This window comes from Dreissena polymorpha, chromosome 3 (genome assembly GCF_020536995.1).
Source record: "Dreissena polymorpha isolate Duluth1 chromosome 3, UMN_Dpol_1.0, whole genome shotgun sequence".
Lineage (NCBI taxonomy): Eukaryota > Metazoa > Mollusca > Bivalvia > Myida > Dreissenidae > Dreissena > Dreissena polymorpha.
Genome location: NC_068357.1, coordinates 142,830,808 through 142,854,069, shown reverse-complemented (window position 1 = coordinate 142,854,069; position 23,262 = coordinate 142,830,808). Strand labels below are relative to the sequence as shown.

The window sequence follows — 23,262 nt, the reverse complement described above, 5'->3', positions numbered from 1 at the left end:
GGTGCTTGTTATTCTTGTTCTATTGCTTGTCTGCTCACCAGTAAGCATGGTTACTGCCACATTATGTCAGCGGTAGTTGACAAAGTTACATGAAATCCCATTACATTAACACATAAGTACAAAGTGTGAAAAATACAGGTGTAAATACACTGAATAAGCATCCTGTTTTTGATTTTACAAACAACAGAAAACAGAACAAGACTATTGTCCAGCAATATGGTCTCCTACCGGTGAAACTCCACCATTTTCAGCAATATTTATAGTCTATTTGTTGCCAATAACAATCAGAATTCTTGACGTAGGAACAAAATGAAATAACGTGCATAATTTCTATATTGCCATCTTTCCATGTTTCAAGTTTCATGAAAAAATATGAAGAACTTTTAAAGTTATCGCATGATCCACCATTTTCAGTAATATTTCTAGTCTATTTGTTGCCATAGCAACCGGAATTATTGACGTAGGAACAAAATAAAATGACGTGCATAATCTCTATATTACCGTCTCTCCATGTTTCAAGTTTTATGAAAAATATGAAGAACTTTTAAAGTTATCGCAGGATCCAGAAAAGTGTGACAGACTTACGGATACAAAGAGCGCAAATCATAAGTCCCTTCCGGTTTCACCGGTAGGGGACAAAACACTCGATACTATAAAAGCCATCGTATTATTTAATATATATGTATACATTTGATTCTTAGCATCTGTGAGTTTAATCAAAGTTTATTTTTAACGCGATTAAAATTGTACACAACATTTACAAAAAAACACACCACATCTTAGGATAGTCCGAGTTTAAGTTCTAAATAATGGCAATTTAAGATAGAATTGGCTCTGAGAACGCCATCCAATTTGCATATTTTTTTTCAAAGGCAAATTCATAAATAATTAACGTTTACTAATTCAATTTGCATTCATGGCACCACACGGTGTCTGTTCGTTTTAGCGCGTCTGACGTCATGTTCATATGTTAAATGTTAAGTTCAGTCTCAATTGTCATCCTTTTCTCTTCCCTCTCTTTGTTATCATAACCTTAAAGGGGCCTTTTCACAGATTTTGGCATGTTTTGAAGTTTGTCAGTAAATGCTTTATATGATAAATGTAAACATTGGATCTAAAAAGCTCCTGTTAAAAAAACAAGAATACAATTTAGAAAATGAAAAAAGGTAAACCTCAACTGGGCTCAAACCACTGACCTCTGGAGTCCTGGAGTAAACAGTCTTCTGCTTAGACCACTCGGCCATCTGTGCTCATGCTGCCAGGGATGTATTTTTTACCTTACATATGCAATCCTCGTTATTTCACAAAATATACCGACAACAACAGAACTTTCCAAATTATTCAATCGTTTCGCGTTGTAACGCTTTATAATTTTCAGATTTTCAAATCGTCAAAAGATGCATATAATGGATATTTTAGAGCATGGTTAATGTTCAGTATTACTATTTCTTCACAAATATCATAACTTAAACGAAAATTTGCGAATCTGAAACAACTTTTTTTAATTTTGTCAATTTACCAAAACCTGAAAAGGCCCCTTTAATCATAAAAATGGCCGAATCATCAACATCATAATTGTCGTCAAAACCTTATTCATGCATCTTCAAAGCATTTATCTTTGTATCTTTGTATACGAGCAGTGTGTGCAATAAAATTACATTGAGTATCTCAAACATCGACCTAAAGGTGTTATTAATCCTCCAATTATGCACAATAAGCATTGTACGCTTGCAGTTGTGGGTACACCTGTACGTTTGACTCTATCTTAACATACATCCAAGGTCAATTTTAAAATACAGACTCAGCGAATATACTCAGGTAGTTTTGTGACAATTAAACGGCTAATATTAAAGACATTAAAGTTGATGTTTAGTTAAAATAATAAGCTTTAAAATGACTAACAATAAACAAAATATATTACGTTGATTAAACAATGAAGTATTCAAAATGAATATTACCACAAAATTCGCGAAAAAAAATAAATTAGGACAGTACGCATCTACCAAAGTTTCCTACAGCAAGGGCAGATTCTCTAGCGGCGTTGTGTCGACGGAGAAAGCTAACGTCAATCATAACGGTACTGCATCTAACAAAGTTTCCTACAGCAATGGCAGATTCTCTAGCGGCGTTGTGTCGACGAAGAAAGCTAACGTCAATCATAACGGTACTGCATCTAACAAAGTTTCCAAAAGCAATGGCGGAATTTTGAGCGACGTTGCGTTGGCGACGAAAGCTAACGTCAATCATAACGGTTATGCATCTACCAAAGTTTCCATCAGCGATGGCGGAATTTCAAGCGACGTTGCGTTGGCGACGAAAGCTAACGGCAATCATAACGGTTATGCATCTATCGAAGTTTCCATCGGCGATGGCGGAATTTCGAGCGACGTTGCGTTGGCGACGAAAGCTAACGTCAATTATAACGGTACTGACTCTACCGAAGTTTCCAACAACAATGGGGGAATTTCGAGCGACGTTGCGTTGGCGACGAAAGAACACATCTATCCTCACGGTACCGCATCTACCAAAGTTTCCCACAGTAATGGCGGTTATTCGAGTACTGCAGACGAAGCATTCGGTAGCGCGCGCAGGGAAAAGCACCTGGATTTTCTAAACGTTCGCTACGTTGTGGCGGAGTGGGTGGGCCCCTGGTGGAAGGGTGCGTGCTTCCGGCGCGTGCACGATAAGGTGGTGCTCAACGATGTCTCGCTGCGTATCAAACCCGGGGAGATCACGGCAATCCTGGGAAACTCAGGTATGGGATCGGAGAAGTGCATTTTGTTTTGTTACAGTTTGTATTTTTAGTGCTGATGTTTGTTGTTGGTAGTTTGTATTGTTGGTGGTGGAAGATAGAGGTTGTTGTATCGGACTGCTACAGATGATGTTGTTTAACCTTATTATGTCGATGATGGTGGTAGAGTTGCTCATGCTGTGGTGGCGGTTATTTTGTTACTGTTCAGATATATTATAATGTACTCTAATATGATACATTTTTTTATATGATTGAAGAAAGATATTATTTGTGAACAACACAATAAGTAATGTTAAAAGAAGTCCCGTCTATAAGAGCAGTATAGTTTCATTTAAGAATCGAAATAGCTAATGTTCGTATTTTTGGATTGTTGTGGTCAATATACAGATGTTTGTCCTCGTGGATAATCATTAAACCATTCGGGTTTTACATCAAAATTCCAAATCAATGTGACCGATAAGTACACAACGATAACTCGAACATTCTTTTTCAATCTTATATTACCGGGTAATTCTATTCAACCTCATCAGGTTCAGGAAAGACGTCACTACTCGACGTTATCGCGTGCCGCTCCTCGGGCAAGGTAAACGGAAGCATCCTTTACAATGCTACGAAGTGCACGCGCGCGATAATCCAGAACCATGCCACCTACGTCATGCAAGCAGATCGTCTGCTACCAAACCTCACCGTGCGCGAGACTCTCACGTACACTGCGAGAATGAAACTGCACTGCCCCAATCATGCTATTGACAAGCAAGTATGATTGTCATTATTCGTTATTTTCTCTTTAAAATAACATAGGTATGTTAATATATATAATTGTATACTATAATCAACCATCAAGTAACAGACATCCATAATATCAGTAACAAAACATGAATAAGAAATAAAACGAATGTTTTCGTAAATCAATCCTCCCTTGATGTTGACTGCCCAATCACGTGACTTTAACCCCTTACCAATGCCAAAGGTGAACCAAGTGATCATGGAGATGGGGCTGAAGAACGTGGCGGACTCCCGGGTCGGCGGCAGCATCATCAGGGGTATATCCGGGGGCGAGCAGCGCCGCGTTACCATAGCGATACAGCTCCTCAAAGACCCAGGTACAGTATTCTATCAGTAGTTAAACAGCTTGACGAACCACATTGTTATTAACATATTGTGTACTTTTAACGGTTTACACTTTACACACGTTCTGTATTATTGTTGTTGCTGGTCTTGTTGTTGTTGTTATTATTATTGTTGTTGATGTTGCTTTTGTTGTTGTTATTATTTTTTATTAGCAAGTTTATTCACCAAATAGTCTGAGCTTCAGTCGAAACGCAATACAACGAATTGTAATACAACGAAATGATGGGATACTTCGAATAAGGTTGTCGTTACCGTCCGATTTCCGTACATTTTCAACTCAAAAAAAGAATTGAAGAAAACGCAGAAAATATTTGAAAAATGTTATGTTCGGTCCCTTTTGTTCAGAGTTCGATTAAAATCGGTCGCGATATTACGAATATGTTTGCAATCTTGAATATTCACAACCTACAAGAAGACCATTATCCAAAGCTGGCATTCATTTAACACGAATCGCTAATTGTCTACGGAGAGGTAAACATGAACATTAATTGCATCCATTGTGGTTTAGACAAACAATTGAAGAGTAGAACACAATACACTCCTGTATTATCTATATATTTGTTCTGACATGTTTTGTAGATTAAAATTGATTAAGAAAATAAATAAGAGTTTAATTAAAATACATTATATGTATGTTATATATATTCACAGTTATTAACTGTGTTAAAGATTGTCCAATACTTCTTAGTATACATATATTATGGCATGAGGTACAAGCTGTTTCAAAATGTATACTACGATGCCACGAAAGATGCATTCTATACATAGATGGTGACGTCACTACGTTATTGCCACCTCTATACTAAGACGCATCACATTCCCCTGGTTTGGGGAATTATGCTTCCACCAAAGTAGTTTTTGCGTAGGAATGAAAATGTTAATAATGAAAGTAAAATCGTTTTTATTGTGTGTTTAAAACGGAATGTTGTTCAAATAAATGTTATTAAATAATGTTTAAATGTGATTTTGAATCGCAATTTACACTGATAGCGATTATTAGAAGCACGATTACCTGACCTACTTTCGCTTTCACTTTTCACTCGTAAAAGAAGTGCTACCCCAATTCCTTTCACGTTAGTACACAGGTCACAGTAAGACCGGTGTGTACACAATGCGAAAGATGTGATTTTACAAACAATCCGTAGCCTCATTACCGGTAACTATTCGCTGTATCACGTTTCGATTGAATCATCATCCCCCGTAAGTCGGCGTCGGCGTCTGCATATTTCTCTTGCTGAGGTAAACATGCAACATCTCCATAGCACATCTTGTATTACAGGTACATGTATTAGAAAATTCACACATGGTGTTGGAGTCATTGTTTAAAGTCATCGATTAAGTTGTACCTGCAATTAAGCAGAATTACGCTTTTTTGAACGCTGAAAATTAATTGTTTAAACATGCAAAATCTCCACGTTAGTGTTTCAAATACTGTTATTAAATTGAAACTTCACACGTGTGTTCCGGGTAATCGCATGAGTCATTGACAATTTTAATAACTCTGAACTGCAAATAACTCGAAAAATGTCTCTTGTTGTGCTGACACAATTCTGGTTAACGTTTGCGTACCGAATATATTGAGGTCGAGCTGAGCATTTGGATGTAAATAACATTTTACGCATCTGTTCGGGTTTTGCGTGGAAAAACTATTTCTAACTGATATGTAGACGAAGCATGGGGTTGCATTTGAGGCTATTTGGGGTCAATGTCATAGTCACTGTTGCTAAAAAGTATACAGAGTTTGTTTTAAGTAACTGAAGTCAGGGTCAAGATATTTGATCATACCACCGCATTGATATCTGCCTGATGTAACGTTGCCTGAGATATCTTTTTATGTCATGGTCAACAGGAAGTTCTTATATCAGTCATGTGTGGACTTGACTTATTCCCTTGAGCTCCTTGTGCAACATAGGGCCTCGGCAACAGTCCTCCAACGTACTCTGTTTTGGGCTGCTTTCTTTAGCTCTCCCAATGACATTTTACAGTTCTTCATTTCTTCCTTACATGATCGCCTCCATGTGGTCTTAGGGCGTCCGACTCGTCTTTTGCCCTGGGGATTCCATTGTAAGGCCTGCCGGGTGATGTCTTCTGGAGGTTTTTCGCAAGGTGTGACCAATCCACCTCCATTTCCGCCTTGCAGTCTGTTGTCCGATGGGATCCTGGTTTGCCTGTTTCCATGTGTCGGTGTTCTTGACTTTGTTTGTCCATCTGACCTTTAGGATGTTTCGGAGGCACCTGCTCACGAAGACTTGGATCTTAATGGTCAGAGTGTTGGTGACTCTCCAGGTCTCAGAGCCGTAGAGGAGGACAGACTTGACGTTGCTGTTAATATCAGGAGTTAAGTGTGGATAGAGAGGGATGCTGCTTTCCAGACTGACCTTAGAGTGTTGAAGGTATATCTGGCTTTTCCAAGTCTAGCCTTGATGCCATTATCAGAACCGCCTGTTGCTGACACAACGCTGCCAAGGTAGGTGAAGGAGTCCACCTCCTTGAGCTATTTGTCTTCTAGTGTAATAGGCTTCTGCTGTTTCTTGTTCACAGCCATGGTCTCTGTCTTTTCGAGGTTAATTTGCAGTCCGGTTTTTGCTCATCTCTGGCAAGGTTGTCTGTTTTCTGCTGCATGCGTTGGAAGAATTGGGACATCACGTTAAAGTCATCTGCAAAGTCGAGGTCCTCCAAGGTCTGTGTCAGGGTCCACTGGATTCCGGTCTTTCCTGTTTGGGTTGTCTCCCGCATGACCCAATCCACCACAAGCAGGAAGATCATCGGTGACAGCATGCACCCTTGGCGGACTCCTGTAGTGACCTCAAAGCCCTCTGTCAGTTTGCAATTTCGGATCACCTGGCATGTGGCGCCCTCGTACAGTTGATGAATCAGGTTGGCAAATGTTTTCGGGATTCCATTGTGATGGAGGAGTCTCCAAATGGTCTCTCTGTGAACTTTGTCGAACGCTTGGCGGAAGTTAACCAAGTTTAGGTACAGCGTTGACTGCCACTCCAGGGACTGTTCAATTATGACTCTGAGCGTGGCAATCTGGTCGGTGCACGACTTGTCTTTTCTGAAGCCAGCTTGTTCTGGTCTGCGTCTTTTGTCGACTGCATCTTTAAGTCGCTCCAATATGATGCGGGTTAATACCTTGCTTGGCAACATGATGCATCGCCAGTTTTTACAGAGTCCGAGGTCTCCTTTCTTTGGAAGTTTCACCAGGTGTCCTTTTTTCCAATCTGCTGGGACTTTTCCTTCTGCCCAGATTTTCTGCAGTAGAGACAGCAGCATGGTTTCTGTGGTGGAAGAGTCTGTCTTTAGTGCTTCTGGTGGAATTCTATCTGGTCCAGGTGCTTTGTTTTTTTTTTCAGCGCCTTAAGGGCCTTCTGGATCTCAGCTTCTGTAAGAGGGTTGGTGTTGGCTCTGAGTGGAGTGTCTGCAGGAGGGATATCCGGTCTCTCTGATGGTTGAGGTCAGTTTAAAAGGTTCTTGAAATGTTTGGCCCATCGATGCCTCTGGTTTTCCTCCTTGGTGATAGTATGTCCCTCGCTGTCTTTGACTGGTATGTTTTGGTTGGACTTCTTGGCAGAGAGAGAGTTCTGGTGATCTTGTACAGAGTGCTGAGGTCTCTCTTTTCAGCTGTCTGTTCTGCTTCTATTGCCAGGGTGTCATAGAAGACTCTCTTGTCTGTCCTTGCACTTTTTTATTATTTCTTTGTTCATGCTAGTATATTCTTCTTGGGGCACTTTTTTTCATCTGCATTCTTGGTGTTGTTGATTTTCTGTTTGATGTCTCGCCTGTTCTGTATCAGATTCCATGTGTTTCCGGAGAGCCATTCTTTAAAAGTGTTGGCTCTTTTTCCCAGGACTTCTTGGCACGAGTCTTTCCATGTGTCCATCAGGCAGCTCCAATGTTCGTCCAGTGGCATTTCTTCTGTCACCATACCTAAGGCATCAAATCTGTTTTTTAAGAGAAACTGAGAATCTATCCTTGAAGTCTGTTTTTTTTAGTCTTTGGATGTCGAATCTAGCCTGACGTCTATCTGCTCTGTCTCTGAAGGCCCGTAGCTTGATCTTGATGACTGCCATCACGAGTTGGTTGTCTGAAGCTACGTCGGCTCCTCTTTTGGATACTGTGTCCTGCAGGCTGTATCTCCACTTTCTTGAGATGGTGATGTGGTTTCTTGTTTTGCCATCTGGTGATATCCAGGTTACTTTGTGGATGTCTTTGTGTTGGAACGTGCTTCCGCCAATGACCAGGTCATTGAAGGCACAAAAGTCTGTGACCAGTTAGCAATTTTCGTTCATATCTCCGAGGGCCTGGGTACCCATGATGAATTCATTACCTGTGCTGTCTTTCCCTATCTTGGCGTTCATGTCTCCCATCAGTAGCTTGATGTCTCTCTTAGGTAGTTCGTCGACTACTGTTTGCAGTGCGTCGTAGAATGTTTCCTTTGTTTCTTCATCTGCATAGTTAGTGGGGGCATAGCACTGGATGATGGTCACCTTCCTCCCTTTAGAGTTGAATCTTGCTGTCATGATTCTGGAGAAAACTGGCTGCCACTCCATGAGTGCGTTAGCTGCTGCAGGGGACATCATGATGGCAACTGCTTCTGTGTGGTCATGGGTCTCTTCGGCGTGTCCCGAGTAGAGGATCTTCTTTCTAGTTGCTAATGTGGTCAGGCCGGATCCATTCAATCTACTTTCACATATTCCTAGTACTTGGATGTTGTAGCGCTTTATCTCATTTGCTACTTGATCTGCTTTCCCTCTTTCATACACAGTTCTTACATTCCAAGTTCCTACTTTTTTGTTGCCTTCATCAAAAGAAGATGTGTCAGCAGGCTGGCTTCCCTAAGGCTTTCACCAATCTGTGTCATAGGTCTCTCTGCAGAGGCATTTCCTGAATCGAGCGCTGGTTTATATTTACTGTTGCTTCGGTTTCTGTAGCGGGGTACTTTTTCCGGGGTGGTGTTGCTAGCCCAACCTTCCTCCTTTTGCAAACGGGCTTAGGACCGTCTATGGCGGAGTAAGTCATGTGTGGAGGATGGTCATATAACTCGGAATCAACTATAAAGAAATCATTTTTAGCAGAATCGAATCAGATTCAACAAAACACACAATTTGATACCAAGATGTAATATATTTTAAACACAAAATGCAATACAAACAGCAAAATACATTTTTTTTACAAATATTAAGCGCGCGTGCGCATGACGTCATTATTAACACGTCAAACGACAAAAGTCATTTTCTTTCCCGCTAAAACTGCAGCTTTTTAGCGATTTTTTCATTATTTCTTTAAAATCGGGGACGTAGAGGTATGATAAACAGAAAGACAGGTATAACTGCCTGATCTTTTTATTCGTAACCTGTTATTCTCTATATGCTGAATTTGTGTATAGAAAACTTAAACGCTGATCTAGGGAGAGCTTGATTTTGAGCCGGATGTGTCAAGTAAATGTTACTCAAAATAGACCACGAGTTCCGCTCAACTACGTTAGCTTGGATGGAGATATGTTTCTTTAATTTGTGCTTTGATTGCTTACATGCAGGCACATGTTGGGGTTGCATTTGGGCCAGTGAGATCAAGATCACTGTTACTTAAAATAGAAAAAAACAGTGTTCTCTTAATTAGGGTGCAGGATCACGTCACATTCACATTTAAACGTTCATGGATGTAAACACACCGGCAATTGGTGTTTTTTTCAAATAACTTTTAAAAACATTTTTTCTTAAGAATTTCAACTAGTGCATAAAATACAGTTTTTATGCTGCTTATGGTAATGTGGAATACTTTCTTGAAGAAGTCCGTGTTATTGGCCAAAAATTCAATGTGTACATCATTCATGTACACGATTATGCTTCACACAACGTGAAAGTTTGACATCTATTTCAGACGTATTCAAGGATTTATTCTTAAATCTTAAGATGTCGGCTAAAACTGCAAGAGAAACTGTCATTTATTTACTTCAGATTTTTTAAAATGTAGTTCAATGACTTGAGATATTTGCAAAAATAAAGTTATCAAGGGTGTGTTTAATTCTGTCCAGCCCGTGTGGAAACCCATGTGAACCCCGTTGATCATGCACCCTGTTATTACTTGAGCGGAGTTTGTTTGTACCTATCGTTAATGCAGACATTGGTTGGGAATACATCGGGATCCGGTTGAGTAAACGCAGCTTTCTGTAAAATAAAAAAAAATGGTGTCTGTTCAATAAGGTGTGTCTGAAAGGAGGAATAGTGTTGCTATTTTTGTTTTTCTAGCTCACATGCACCCTTGCTTGCACAGTTTATTAATTTTACCTATAGTACCGGTATCTGGTAAAACACTGAAAATCGAATTTTTTGGCATAGACACATTCATATTAACATTGTTTTTTTTTAGTTAACATCTACTGTATCCTAATATAACTTTTACATATATTCAACTCCAAATATCTCTTTGGTGCCATTATTTAGGTGACTGACGGAAGACGTACATTATTCTATCAAAGCAGAAGAATAGTCAGGTGTGCTGTCTTAAGACAGATCATGATTAATAAATAAGAAATCCGATAGATATACGTTTGATACATTTTTACGTTAATTTTTATGACAATACTGCAAATGAACGGCGGTTCAAAATACATATTTATCACCGGTAGTTAGAAATCTATAAAGACACATAATAAGATTAAGCTAGCCAACAAGTTCTTAAGTAACAACGTCAGTGGCCAGTAAAATTGTGTAGACAAATTTCTTCTTCTGTACTCAAATGAACTTCACTGTGACGGCTTAATTCTGCCAATCAAATCTGGATCTATTACTGCGCTTAACTAACCAATACCGGAAGTATTGTGTGCTTCTTCAGACATGATATTTTTGGATGAGCCCACATCCGGTCTAGACAGCTACACGGCGCGTAACTTGGTCTCGAACCTACGAGATCTCGCTAGACGCGGGAAAATCGTCCTGCTGACAATCCACCAGCCAAGCTCCGACATCTTCACTCTGCTGGACAAGGTTGGTCCCACTAAGTTACTTTTTTATTTTATATTTGTTTTGTGATGTCAATCTTTTATGCATTCAATGACCTCAAAAAAAGAGCTCTTTTCTCTTAATTCATTGATTTGTTATTGATTAAACAATATCTGCTATAATTGGGAAGAATACATTGTAATTATTATTTAATGGGTCGGTCGTCGTCTCCTGTCATGCTATATAAACATTCGAACAGCGGTTTATTAATGGCGGCGCTTTCTTGATGGAATTATCCTAATTCTTCTTGAATGTGTTGAACTTTAAAAAGAACATACTTACAGCTGAAAATTATGCATTATAGAGGAAAAAAAAAGAAACAAATCTGTCCCACGTATGTCTATACAAAACAGAGTTTAATAACATCGCAATCTTGGTAGGGTATAAGAGCCTGTGTAACATCAAAAGTTGACCAAAATTGGACCTCCACAAAATGTTAGTTTTTTTCACGATGGCCGCCAAAACATGTTAATGAGCATAACTATGTGACTTATCCATTCAAATTTGATTATATTTTTTTGTATATCGATTTATTTGGGGGTAAAGAACCCATTATGATCATCAGACATAGTGTAATTCATTATTTTACAGAGAAATGCAACACAGCGTCAAAAGGACTACCGACACAATACTTAGGACCACAATTCCATAACGTTTTACTCAAGCGTAATGCGTGTTAGGTAAATAACCATAGTTTTTATACGCCCGTCTATGACGGGACGTATTATGGTATACCCCGCGTCTGTCCGTCCGTCCGTCCGTCTGTCCGTCCGTCCGTCTGTTAATGTCGTACGCTACGTCAAATATCCTTTGACAGATTTTCTTCAAATTTTTACACAATCTTAATATTGATAAACCCTGATCCCCTTTCGTTTTTGACGGAATTCTGAATTGTCGTTCCAGAGTTATGGGACTTTGTTCGTCAAAATTTCGTGATTTCATTGAATGTCCTACTGTAGCTCAAATATCCTTCGATGGATTTTTTTCAAATTTCAACACAATCTTAATATTGATAAACCCTGATCCCCTTTCGTTTTTGACGGAATTCTGAATTGTCGTTCCAGAGTTATGGGACTTTGTTCGTCAAAATTTCGTGATTTCATTGAATGTCCTACTGTAGCTCAAATATCCTTCGATGGATTTTTTTCAAATTTCAACACAATCTTAATATTGATAAACCCTGATCCCCTTTCGTTTTTGACGGAATTCTGAATTGTCGTTCCAGAGTTATGGGACTTTGTTCGTCAAAATTTCGTGATTTCATTGAATGTCCTACTGTAGCTCAAATATCCTTCGATGGATTTTTTTCAAATTGATCCCCTTTCGTTTTTGACGGAATTCTGAATTGTCGTTCCAGAGTTATGGGACTTTGTTCGTCAAAATTTCGTGATTTCATTGAATGTCCTACTGTAGCTCAAATATCCTTCGATGGATTTTTTTCAAATTGATCCCCTTTCGTTTTTGACGGAATTCTGAATTGTCGTTCCAGAGTTATGGGACTTTGTTCGTCAAAATTTCGTGATTTCATTGAATGTCCTACTGTAGCTCAAATATCCTTCGATGGATTTTTTTCAAATTTCAACACAATCTTAATATTGATAAACCCTGATCCCCTTTCGTTTTTGACGGAATTCTGAATTGTCGTTCCAGAGTTATGGGACTTTGTTCGTCAAAAATTGAACAAGGTGAGCTTTTTTCTATTCCGATTGTACACTACCACTTACCCATCTACATTTCTCTTTTATTATTGGTCAAAATATCTATAACAGGTTTACTTCAACTCCATATCCTCTAAAGAAATGCATACATATACTCAAAAAAAGATATGGTATGAATGTCAAGGAGACGGCGCTCCATGCTCATGTACTTATAAAATAAACCATGTATTCAAATACAAATAAACTGAAGTAAAAAAATGATTCAAAGGGTTATTTATTACCTTACTACTTCATTGGCGAACGACGGGCGTATCATGCGCTCATGGCGCAGCTCCTCAGTTGGATTATGACTAGAGGATCGATATTTTGTGGGAGTTCTCCTTCAGCTTGAAGCAGGCAACATCAGCATTGGCAGGAAATAATACAGATCTGATAAATATATACCCTGGGGGCAAATCGTGCATCCTGTAAACTTTAGACTTTGTTTGCAACCTTGCCATGAACCTTCCTACCATTACCACATTTAACATATCACTGTATTGGAAGGATGCCGAAATCACCATTGATGTGCCACATAGTGGTTGCCTGAAAAACATCGGTCTGATGTTGGGGGTGTTTTCATACACGCATGAACTTGCCGGGGGCATAGGATCCCTCAACGAAGGAGCCGGTCTCAAAAACATACTTGAGACTGTCTATGGGAAAAATGCAATTGCGAACATTATGACAGGAAAAGCTGACCGTGGGGCTTTGTTAGGCCATCTTTTTGTTTACAACACAGCCATCTTATAGTCGAAATGAACCAGGAAGATCCCGAGATTCAGATACTGCTTGATCATGCCGAGTAGTTGTACTCTTCTCTTATTATGGGGGAGGCGACGCAAGCAGATGGTACGTGTTCTGAGATTTTGATCAAACTCGAGACGGCTGCAGAGAAATAGAAATATGAAATTGCCCAAACCTCAAAGACAAGCCAATTATGGCTGATTTATCAGCTTATGGTTAGCATGGCAACGATGTTGATCGAGGCGGATCGTACTGGGTGTTTGCAGATGCATTTGCAGGCAGTGTCCGATTGTCTACCCGTCCTTGCTTTAGTTGGGCACTTCAATTACAAACTATCTGCAGAAAATGACAAACCTAGAAGAAACGGAACCATACGTGTATTGAATGTTCATTAATGGTTTTCACGTTGTTCGTAGGAGCAATCTGTGCTGGGCTGGGCTGGACTAAGTATAGATCATTTCATTGAGCAAACATATCTGAAGAGGACAAGTGGTGTAACTACCGGTAATAGGATGGCCAAGGAAATGCCAACCCCTTGGATCCTATTATCACCTTTAACATCCCAGTGTAACAGTACGATGTGCACAGCACAAAGACTCAATTGAGGTGCGCAACAAAATAGAGGCTTCTGATCTCGAGAAATGCAGACAAAGATTTCACACCTGCCCACCCTTCACAGTTTATAATACTCTGAGAAACATTGAGAAACATCAATGGGAAGTGGCTGTGTAAGATGTGACTATTCATGCATTGGTGGCGGTTGGGAACAAGATAATAAGAGATATCGTATAAAAAAATAAGCATTGGCTTATAAATTCAATAGAAAATACAGAGCCAAGACTCTTAGAAATAGCTCCTCTGTTAATATCGCTTCTGACCGTGTTCCAGCGTGTTCTTTCCTGTTCCAGCGTTTCCTGGTGGTGTCAAAATCTGGAGATCTTTCCCTTGAAGACTGAGCCCGCATCTCCCTGCCCTGTATAAAGCCAAGAAAATACTTCGTAATGATGACAATCATCAGATCGCTCATGCAATACGAGATTATGCTGAAGACATGATGAAATGTGTTACTGAAACAGATTGTTAAGTGCTTAATGATGTCTCTTTGCTCCACAGTTTACCATGGAAAAAGGCAACTCATATTACGAAATAGAGTCTGATGCAGATTCCACTGAAATGCATTTCGGACATCGACAGTGGTGTTCGATGACTACGAAGACGGTTCTTAAATCAAAGACAACACACGAAAAAAAGTGAACACTATTGTGAGTTTCAACAAAGAAACAGAATTGTCATGCAATAAGAAGGAGTTTTTGTGTGACAAAAACAATGCAGGCACGATTGCTCTGTTCAGCGCAGCACTCACTAAAAGTGATATATTGTGTCGTTCTGCCACCAATGGGATGCATACTTTGTTATTGTAAAAGAGCCAGTGGAACGATCCCCTATTTGTCCCCACACCGTTGCTTGGCGAGGATATTGATTTGCTCATTTTGCTGTTTGATTACTCCGAAAAGGACAATAAGACCATTTACTTAAGATATGATGTAAACAAACAATCGAAGGACCACAGAGTGTATACTATGAACCTTTTGAAAGAACTTCTAGGAGACGAAGAGTGCCATGAGTTGCTCTTCGTTCATGTTTACTTAGGCTGTTATTCAACTTCAAGGATTTCTGACATCGGAACAAGTTTTTCTTTTTTAATTAACTAAAAGAAGTTTTTACAATAACTTCATGTGCTAGTTCATTCCTACTTCAAAACAAGTATCAAATGCTTGATGGTGGATTTGTGTGCTGGCAAGTTCAATTGCAATAGCATTCCATAGCCAACGCGTATACTATCAAATACTGGCATCGATGGGGATGGTAAATATTATGAAATCGAATGAATGGGGATGGAAACAGGGCAACGACCAATTAATTCCAATCGTGAACCAAAACAATGCTGCGCATGAAGTACAATTGAAAATCATCTTTTTAACTGTTCTGTTGGGGGTAAGTCCTCTCGATGCAGCTGAAAACGCTATAGACTCCCCTTCACTACTTTTGACTTGCCAACCTGAAAACTGTGACAATCCAAACAATTCGCAAGAGGTCGATTCTGAAGAGGAGGATGACGACACCGACAATTTCACGCTTTTAGACAAATGCTGTGGAAACTACAGCTGAATGTCATAGATTTGATTTCATGATTATTCAACTGATATCAACAATGTAATTAAATTGTTTATAGTCTCCAAAGCTATGGCGTTTAAAGTCTCTTTAACGCTCAAAATGAACGAAAATTTCGTAAAGTAGTTCGTAAAATAAAGTTAAAACCTAAACAATCAGAGCATTTTGTATCCACAAACATCTATTTTACCAGACCACATCTGGCGTTGAAATTTCGACAATGGCCATCAATCATAAGTTAGAGCAAAAAGTTTTTGACTTTGTAACATAATAAACTTACATTATCTCTGATGAGCTCAATGTTCTTTACCCGCCAGAAACCAATGTATAGACACCAAAATAATAACATTTGGGTGGACAGTTACATAGTAATGAACATAAATAGGTTTTGGCGTACATCTGGAAAAAACTTTCCGTAGGTCCGATTTCAGTATTTTGTAAGATGTTTAAAGGCATCTACTACCCTACTAGGATCAGTTAAAATACTTTTTTGCAAGAATTTAAGGGGGGATCAAAGTGTGTATTGACCTGACGCTCGAGGAGAAATATTCAAAACTAAAACTTGATAAAACCGTTTTCAAACCGAAAGCAGGAAGTGTGAATGTACGATTATTGCAAAGGAATGGCAAAATGTTACGCAGCACTATTTTTTTTATTCGAGTGTCTGATGGTCTGATATTATGCTGGCAGCTGAAAGTTTGTAGTGTATAACTGTGTTATTTAAATTAGGACGCATACTTATGATAGTGATTTAGTAACTAAAAGTTTATTGGCACATGGTGTTAACACATCGTACGGAGTAAGTTATTGCAGATATTTTCGTTGGATTAAATATGTTGGTTTAATAAATTGACATACATGTATTTTTAATTTTTCAAATTCGAAATATATCGGCGTTTTCCATTGCTTAGATGTAGACATCTTTTGCAACAGTTGATGTGTTTGAAACGTAAATTAAATTAATTTTATATTCAGCAAGCACACCAAATAACGTAATTTGTTTTAATTTGCGTAAAAGGGACATATTTATTATAGGTTTGTGTTGATTTATCCCACTTTTTGTGTGGCTCATATTACCGATTTAAGTGACGCCTGGATTCCAGGCTGCGAGTTTACATGAAACTAAGCCTTTACAACTAGAAATTATACCAATCCAAACCTATACTAACTGATAACATTTCCCGCGTTTGGATCGTGTATTTAAATTAAAATGTTACATTTGAAGCAATCCTGTTGGAACAATTGGTGGTGTCTGAATTATTTTTAGATGATCTACCATGTTTTGCGGACTTCCACTACAATGTTGATGTTCCATTCTCAGGTAGGGATAATGTCCAAGGGGGAGATTGTGTACTTCGGGTGTGCCCGGGAGATTGTACCCTACTTCACCGCCCTTGGCTTCCCCTGTGACAGATACACCAACCCGCTAGACAGATATGGTAGGTGCATGGTAGTATACGTGTGTCCTTTATAAATACATTATGAATGCATACAAAAAACACGGAAATAGTGGATTACCCACTGTTTATGTACTGTGTATATATTATAATTGAATTCAAATAATAAAATCAATACCAACGCATATAAACGTCATGGGTACACACAACTACGGCGTGATTAAGCAGTTTTTAAATACTGATAATACATTATGCATTATAATCAATTGTGTATTATTTGCACCGAATATGTTGAAACCGGTTGGCAAATAAATCATTATATACATATGGTATGCTGATTTTTACATGTTTATATATAATATATCATTTGAAACTGTCATTTGGATACCTATTACCCGTAACTTCACTGGCAGTGGACGTGGCCAGTATAGACCGGCGAGATCTCGAGAAGGAGCGCGAGAGTCTCGAGCGATTGGCAAGTCTCGTGAGCGCCTTTAAAAGCTCTCCAACCCACTTGCAAACGATCAAAGACATACATGCGGACTTGAAGGAGGGGCCCACGTGCATAGAAAGTGACGCAAGGGATCCAGGGCCAAGCTACTTCCGGGTAGTTCGGACCATTCTACAGTGAGTATACGACTGATAGTCATGTAACGTTTTTTGTCATTTAATTTTTTAGTTGTGTTATACTTAAACGCTATGAACTATTACTTTATTGTGTATTATTATATGAATAACAATTATTAAATATTTATAGTTAAAGTAAATAAGAATGATGTTTTCTGAAGTTATTTTCATGTTTCATGCTTTCTTTAACCTTATTTCAGCTTAAACGGATAATTGATACGATTGTTATATTTCACGTATTCTTCAGGAGTACGCGTAAGGCACATTTTGAATAATGTTTTAATTACATGAACATTAAATGACCAAAAAGCCAGTATTACTTAACACTGAACATAATTCTGGTTTAGCACAACACTTGTAACGGTATGTTCCTATCACTGTCTCCAGCCGGATGTTCCGTAACCTGTTCCGTGATCGGAAGGACTACTTGGCTCGCCTGCTTCTACTTCCACTGTTCTTCATATTCATCCTGATTTTCCTTGGTCGCCTGAAGCACAATCAGAAGAGCATTCAGGACCGCATGGGCCTCTTATACCAGTCCTCTATTGTCCCCTCATTAATAGGCACTATCAACAGCGTGGCACTATGTGAGTAGAGTCAGAAAATCTTTGATATTGGTCGGAAACGTTTTTAGACTTCTGTAGTCGTTTCTGTCGAAAATTGATGTTTTCATACTGTGGCAGACGTTTCTGTCTAAAATCGAAATGATTTGAAGACAGTCTGTTTTGTCAATTTAATGTTAAACTATGGTAGTGTTTTCTGTCAAATATCGTATTCCTTTATGTCGATTTGAAAATTAGACCGCGTTAATCATTTCTGTCAAAAATCAAGTTTATTTTTAGATTGTGTTTGTTTCTTCCAAAAATCTAATTTATTTTCTTTACTGCAGCAGTCGTTTCTGTCAAACCAGATTTATTTTTAGACTGCGGCAATCGCTTCTTTCAATTATCGAAGATATTTCTGGACTGCGGAAGTCGATGATGTCAAATCTTGAATTTATTTCTAATTGACATAAGTTTCTTGCAAATATCGAGGCAATCGTCTCTCTTAAATATTGAATTTATTTATAGACTGTGCATGCCGTTTCTGTCAAGAGATGCGTCTATCGGACACATATCGATTTCATTTTAAGACTGCGGAAAATGCATTTTACAGCGGCAATCGTTTTTTTTAATATTGAATTTCTTTCTAAACTGTGGCAGTCGTTTCAGTCAAATATACATACTATTTTTCGACATGAATCCGTTGTTTCTTACAAATATCGAATGTATTACAAGACTGCGAAAATCGTTTCTGTTAAATATTCCATTTATTTTAAGATTGTGGCATTCATTTCTGTCAGATATCCAATTAATTCTATATGGGGACAGCTCTTTCTGTGAAATATCGAATTCATTATAGCCGCATAACGAAGAATGAACGTTTGTCCGTCTGTCAATCTGTCGATAAACCTGCCACCACGCGTTTTCCGGAGGTGTTCAATTACATGTTTTAAAATTAAAACTTGCTGGCGTGGTTCTAAATGAAATGAAGTTTGCGGTTTCGTCGCTCATTCAAAATTATAAAAAGTAATGCCCGGTTTTCAGCTTAAGCATTCAATGATATCATGATAAGCAATATACATGTATTAACATGCAGATCATTTTGATTTTATGGTATTTGTCTGTCTTAGTAACGAGTTTATACCTCATAATTATGGTTCAATCCATACTTGCCATAGCCACGCAATAAAATAGATTCTATTGACCTAAACAACTAATGCTTAAAAGCAACCTTTACATCAAAATGCTCAACTCTACTTCAATATAATCGGTACGCGCATTCCATTTTAGTCCCGTGTTTAAGGGACCAGTACTACCGAGAGAGGCGAGACGGCCTCTATGGTACAGTGACATTTCTGCTGGCCTACTCCATACACGTGCTGCCATTCCATCTAATCTCCAGCGCCATCTTCTCCTCTTTGGTCTACTGGTCAGTCCACGTTCGAATGCCATGATTTTCATAACATCATTTTAAACAATTATGAAAAATAATGTTTCGTATCTGGTGTAAAAATGTACAGGAACTTCTTGTTGACATTTCTTTAAACGTCTGTACATGTTTTACGCATTTAATTGCCATCCCTTTTAGACATTTTAAAAGATTGTTTAATTTTTATGAGATATTGTTATTAAAAGCTATTTTGTCTATTTAACAACGTTTTACATCTTCATTTGCATATATTCATGAGACATTCTGGACATATGTACGTTCAAAGTAATTTCATCACCAAAAAATAAACCACGAACTTTGAAACACTATCTGTATCAGGCGAGACCTGCTTAGTATAAAAAACACTAAACTATGATCAGTATTTACTATTTCTTAAGTTGCCTATATGTATTTATGACATCTGTCAGAAAGGTCACGCGCTTATTTTGTTGCCAGGGTAACGGGCATGAACCCGGGCGCTGACCACTTCGGCCTGTACTCGGTGCAGATATTCATCCTCCACTACTGGGGTGAGATGACCACCATAGCCATGATGGGACTCTTCATGAACCAGAATCTGGCGCAGAGCGCCACGACCCTCTTTCAAGCCGCGCACATGATCATCGCTTCCGGTTTTACAAAGTAGGTCACTGTGTCACTTCTGGGCGGGTATATAGTCAGGGTGATGCTTGCTAAATAAAATTATAAGGAAGCAATAGTCCTTAATATGAAAGAACATGGTGCAATTGTGTGTATTGAATTATTTAAATATTGAAATACGACCGACATCCAATTTGACGGTTACGTTCCATGTTAGTATATCATGTTACATATGATTCGCGGCAAATATTCAGTTACGAACCGGTTTCGGGATGAATGTTCAAACGCGAACCCACAATAGAATAGCCCGATTTAACAGACTATCCCAGAAGCCTTAACCTCGTTCTGTTTACAGGGACCTTCAAACGATTGTGAAGCCCCTACGCTTGCTCAGCTGGGCTCTCATCCACAGGTACTCGGCCGAAATCTTTGTAGCCAACGAGTTTAGCGGCCTCAAGTTCGAGTGTCCTGGACCGGGTCCGAACAATGGTGAGCAGAAAAAAAACGTTGGTTATATGGCAAAATCGCCATTCTGATAATAAGAACCAACATATATATCAATATAGTTTTGTCGGTAGTGTCAATATACCGGACACAAATTTTTCGTGTGGGTTTGTCTCGTTTCCCTCAAAGCGCCAGAAGTGACATTTTTTGTAGTAAAACTTACTAGTTTGAAAAAGCAGCTCAAAGCTGTAAACGTATTTATGACAACATTAAAACGATTCCAGAAAATAGTTGTTCGTGTTTTAAATCAAAGTATATAGCACATCTTAAACTTTTATGACACAAACAGTCCTATAGATTTGAAAAGACGAGTGTAACTTGCTTCTCCGTTTTAGTTACCCTTGCCTGCATGGAGTATGGTGACGACTTCATCGACAAATATTATCCGGAGAGTCCCGAGTACATGGCGAGAAATTTCGGAATTCTTGTCGCGTATGTCATAGGAACGCTGATCCTCGCGGTCGTCTGCTTCGAGGTCAAGGGCAACAAGAACCTGCATTGATGTCACGTGATATTAGCAGCACTGATGACGCGTGATTTTAGCGAGACTGATGTGTCACGTGGTGTTATCGAAACAGATGCTACACGTTATTTGTGTAAAATGGATGACATGTGATATGATGGTGACTGATTTCAAGTTATATTAGCGACACAGATGACTCTAGTAATGTAAGTAAAGTAAGTGCTCTAAGCGAGACTTATGTCTGATTTCACGTGGAATTAGTGAGACTGGTGTGTCACGTGATAAAGGCGAGGCTGACCCATTTATTTGCAAATATTGTACTACTGAATTTAATTTTAAGCAATAAATCAATGTCATTCCACTTAAAATAATAAGAAAATACACATATCATAATGAGCGAGTATACGAGTTTAAAGGTACGTCTCCACATATTTTTGGATTGGAGCTCGAGTGTAAAACAAGAATAACATTTACGAAGAAAAAAGTTTTCCCCTCTGGGCTTTGATCTATGACTTAAAGGTTTTAAAGCTATCGCCTTATCCACTTGACCATCCGGGCTATTACATAACTTTATACATTTTATTCTTTATTCAACCAATCTGCGTATTGTTATCCCCCGCCATAGGCGGAGGGATATTGTTTTGGAGTTGTCCGTCCGTCCGTCCTTCCGTCTTTCCGTCCGGAGCCATATATTGGAATTGCTTTGGCGGATTTCATTGAAACTTGGTATGAGTATATATATGGATAAGAGGATGATGCACGACAAATGGCATTATACGCAATCAGATAATAACAGAGTTATGGCCCTTTGTATCTTGAAAAAATGCTTTTTGTGTGTGTCCGGAGCCATATCTTGGAAGTGCTTTGACGGATTTTATTGAAACTTGGTAGGAGTATATGTATGGATAAGATGACGATGCACGTTGGCGTTGTCAATCCGTCTAGACAACTTTTTGTGTCCAGAAGTATATTGGCGGGGGATATCAATTCAACGAATTTGCTTGTTAAAACTATATCGAAAACAACACAAACCATCCAAATTATTAAATCGTTTCGCAGTTGTATAGCATTATAATTTTATCAATTTCTAGTGATGATCAAATAAAATGGAATGACGGTTGTTTAGAGCCACATATGCACACTGAATGCAATTTATATTTATATAACCATGTTCAGAATCGTAATTGCACATTTCAATGCAAACATTGTACACATGTAATAAATCATAAGTATGGTATCCTTGATATTCTGCTCAAAGAACTAGACAATTACTTAGTTTTATTATTATGCGCGAGTGTTTGAGATAAATGTGTGTTTGCATTACTTTCAATTGAAATGTATGGATTAACAGGTGCTAGAAAATCAAACTGACACTTACGGTAATCTTTTTGTATGCTGGTTACGTTGCTAGTTATTTATATTGTTTATATCAGTGTTTACATGCGTCTATATTCCAATTAAATTGTATTCTTCACAGATTTAATGAAACGAGACATACTATGACAGCTTTATATGATATGCTTTCTAACATAGTTGATAAAATAGACAATATTTGCACAAATCGCGTTGGTTCATTGTACTCGTAGTTGTATATTTTATTGTTTCTTGACAATTTTCTGTATTTTTTCTTGATTTTTGCAATAAACTTAAAATGTTGATGCGTTCTCTGTTGTTATACTGTTTTGTTTACGGACATGTAGTCAAGACGATTCTTGCTAGTCACAAGAAGCCCAATATGCTCATCAGAGTTGGAATTATTGATCAAGAAACTTGGCAACGACACGAAAGCTCGTTGCCAGCGTTTCAGTTATTCATAAAATTTGAATAATTGTGCCATTATGGATAATTGTGCATGAATGCTATCTACACACACAATTTTAGCGTTATACCTCTAAACAAACTAACGTTATTGAGCGGATGGAGTGTTTCCATTTAAAGTCACAGTGCACTTGCCATTGTTTTAACTGACCCATGCATCGCCTGCATGAAAGCTACAAACACACGCACTTTCATAACAATACACTGAAGTTGTTGAGTAAGAACCGTTTTTAATGAATATTGTTTAAAAACAGTGAGAGTGACCTTAATGTTTCCAGATCGAGCCCCAATCCACTTATAAATATTAGCTTCTTATTAACAAAATTTCAGCACAAAATATCAATCCAAATTATTCGAGCATATTCCCTTTTTATTTGTT

The 23,262-nt window shown here is 38.4% G+C and overlaps 1 protein-coding gene across 1 annotated transcript; it reads left to right on the top strand.

Moving 5' to 3' along the window:
* The first annotated feature begins 1,947 nt into the window (after window positions 1-1,947).
* On the top strand, window positions 1,948-22,641 carry LOC127872656 (ATP-binding cassette sub-family G member 5-like). Its single transcript, XM_052415985.1, has 11 exons — window positions 1,948-2,755; window positions 3,283-3,509; window positions 3,723-3,855; window positions 10,721-10,872; window positions 16,825-16,942; window positions 17,314-17,527; window positions 17,915-18,114; window positions 19,360-19,498; window positions 19,955-20,140; window positions 20,454-20,587; window positions 20,938-22,641. Exons 1-11 carry the CDS (start codon window positions 1,948-1,950, stop codon window positions 21,102-21,104), a joined length of 2,478 nt encoding a protein of 825 aa, XP_052271945.1. The 3' UTR covers window positions 21,105-22,641.
* The last annotated feature ends 621 nt before the right edge of the window (window positions 22,642-23,262 follow it).

Coding starts and splice junctions, on each gene's coding strand:
- LOC127872656 (XM_052415985.1), top strand. CDS start 1,948: ATGAATATTACCACAAAATTCGCGAAAAAAAATAAATTAGGACAGTAC. Junction 2,756..3,282: donor GGCAATCCTGGGAAACTCAG/GTATGGGATCGG, acceptor CAACCTCATCAG/GTTCAGGAAAGACGTCACTA. Junction 10,873..16,824: donor TCTTCACTCTGCTGGACAAG/GTTGGTCCCACT, acceptor TTCCATTCTCAG/GTAGGGATAATGTCCAAGGG.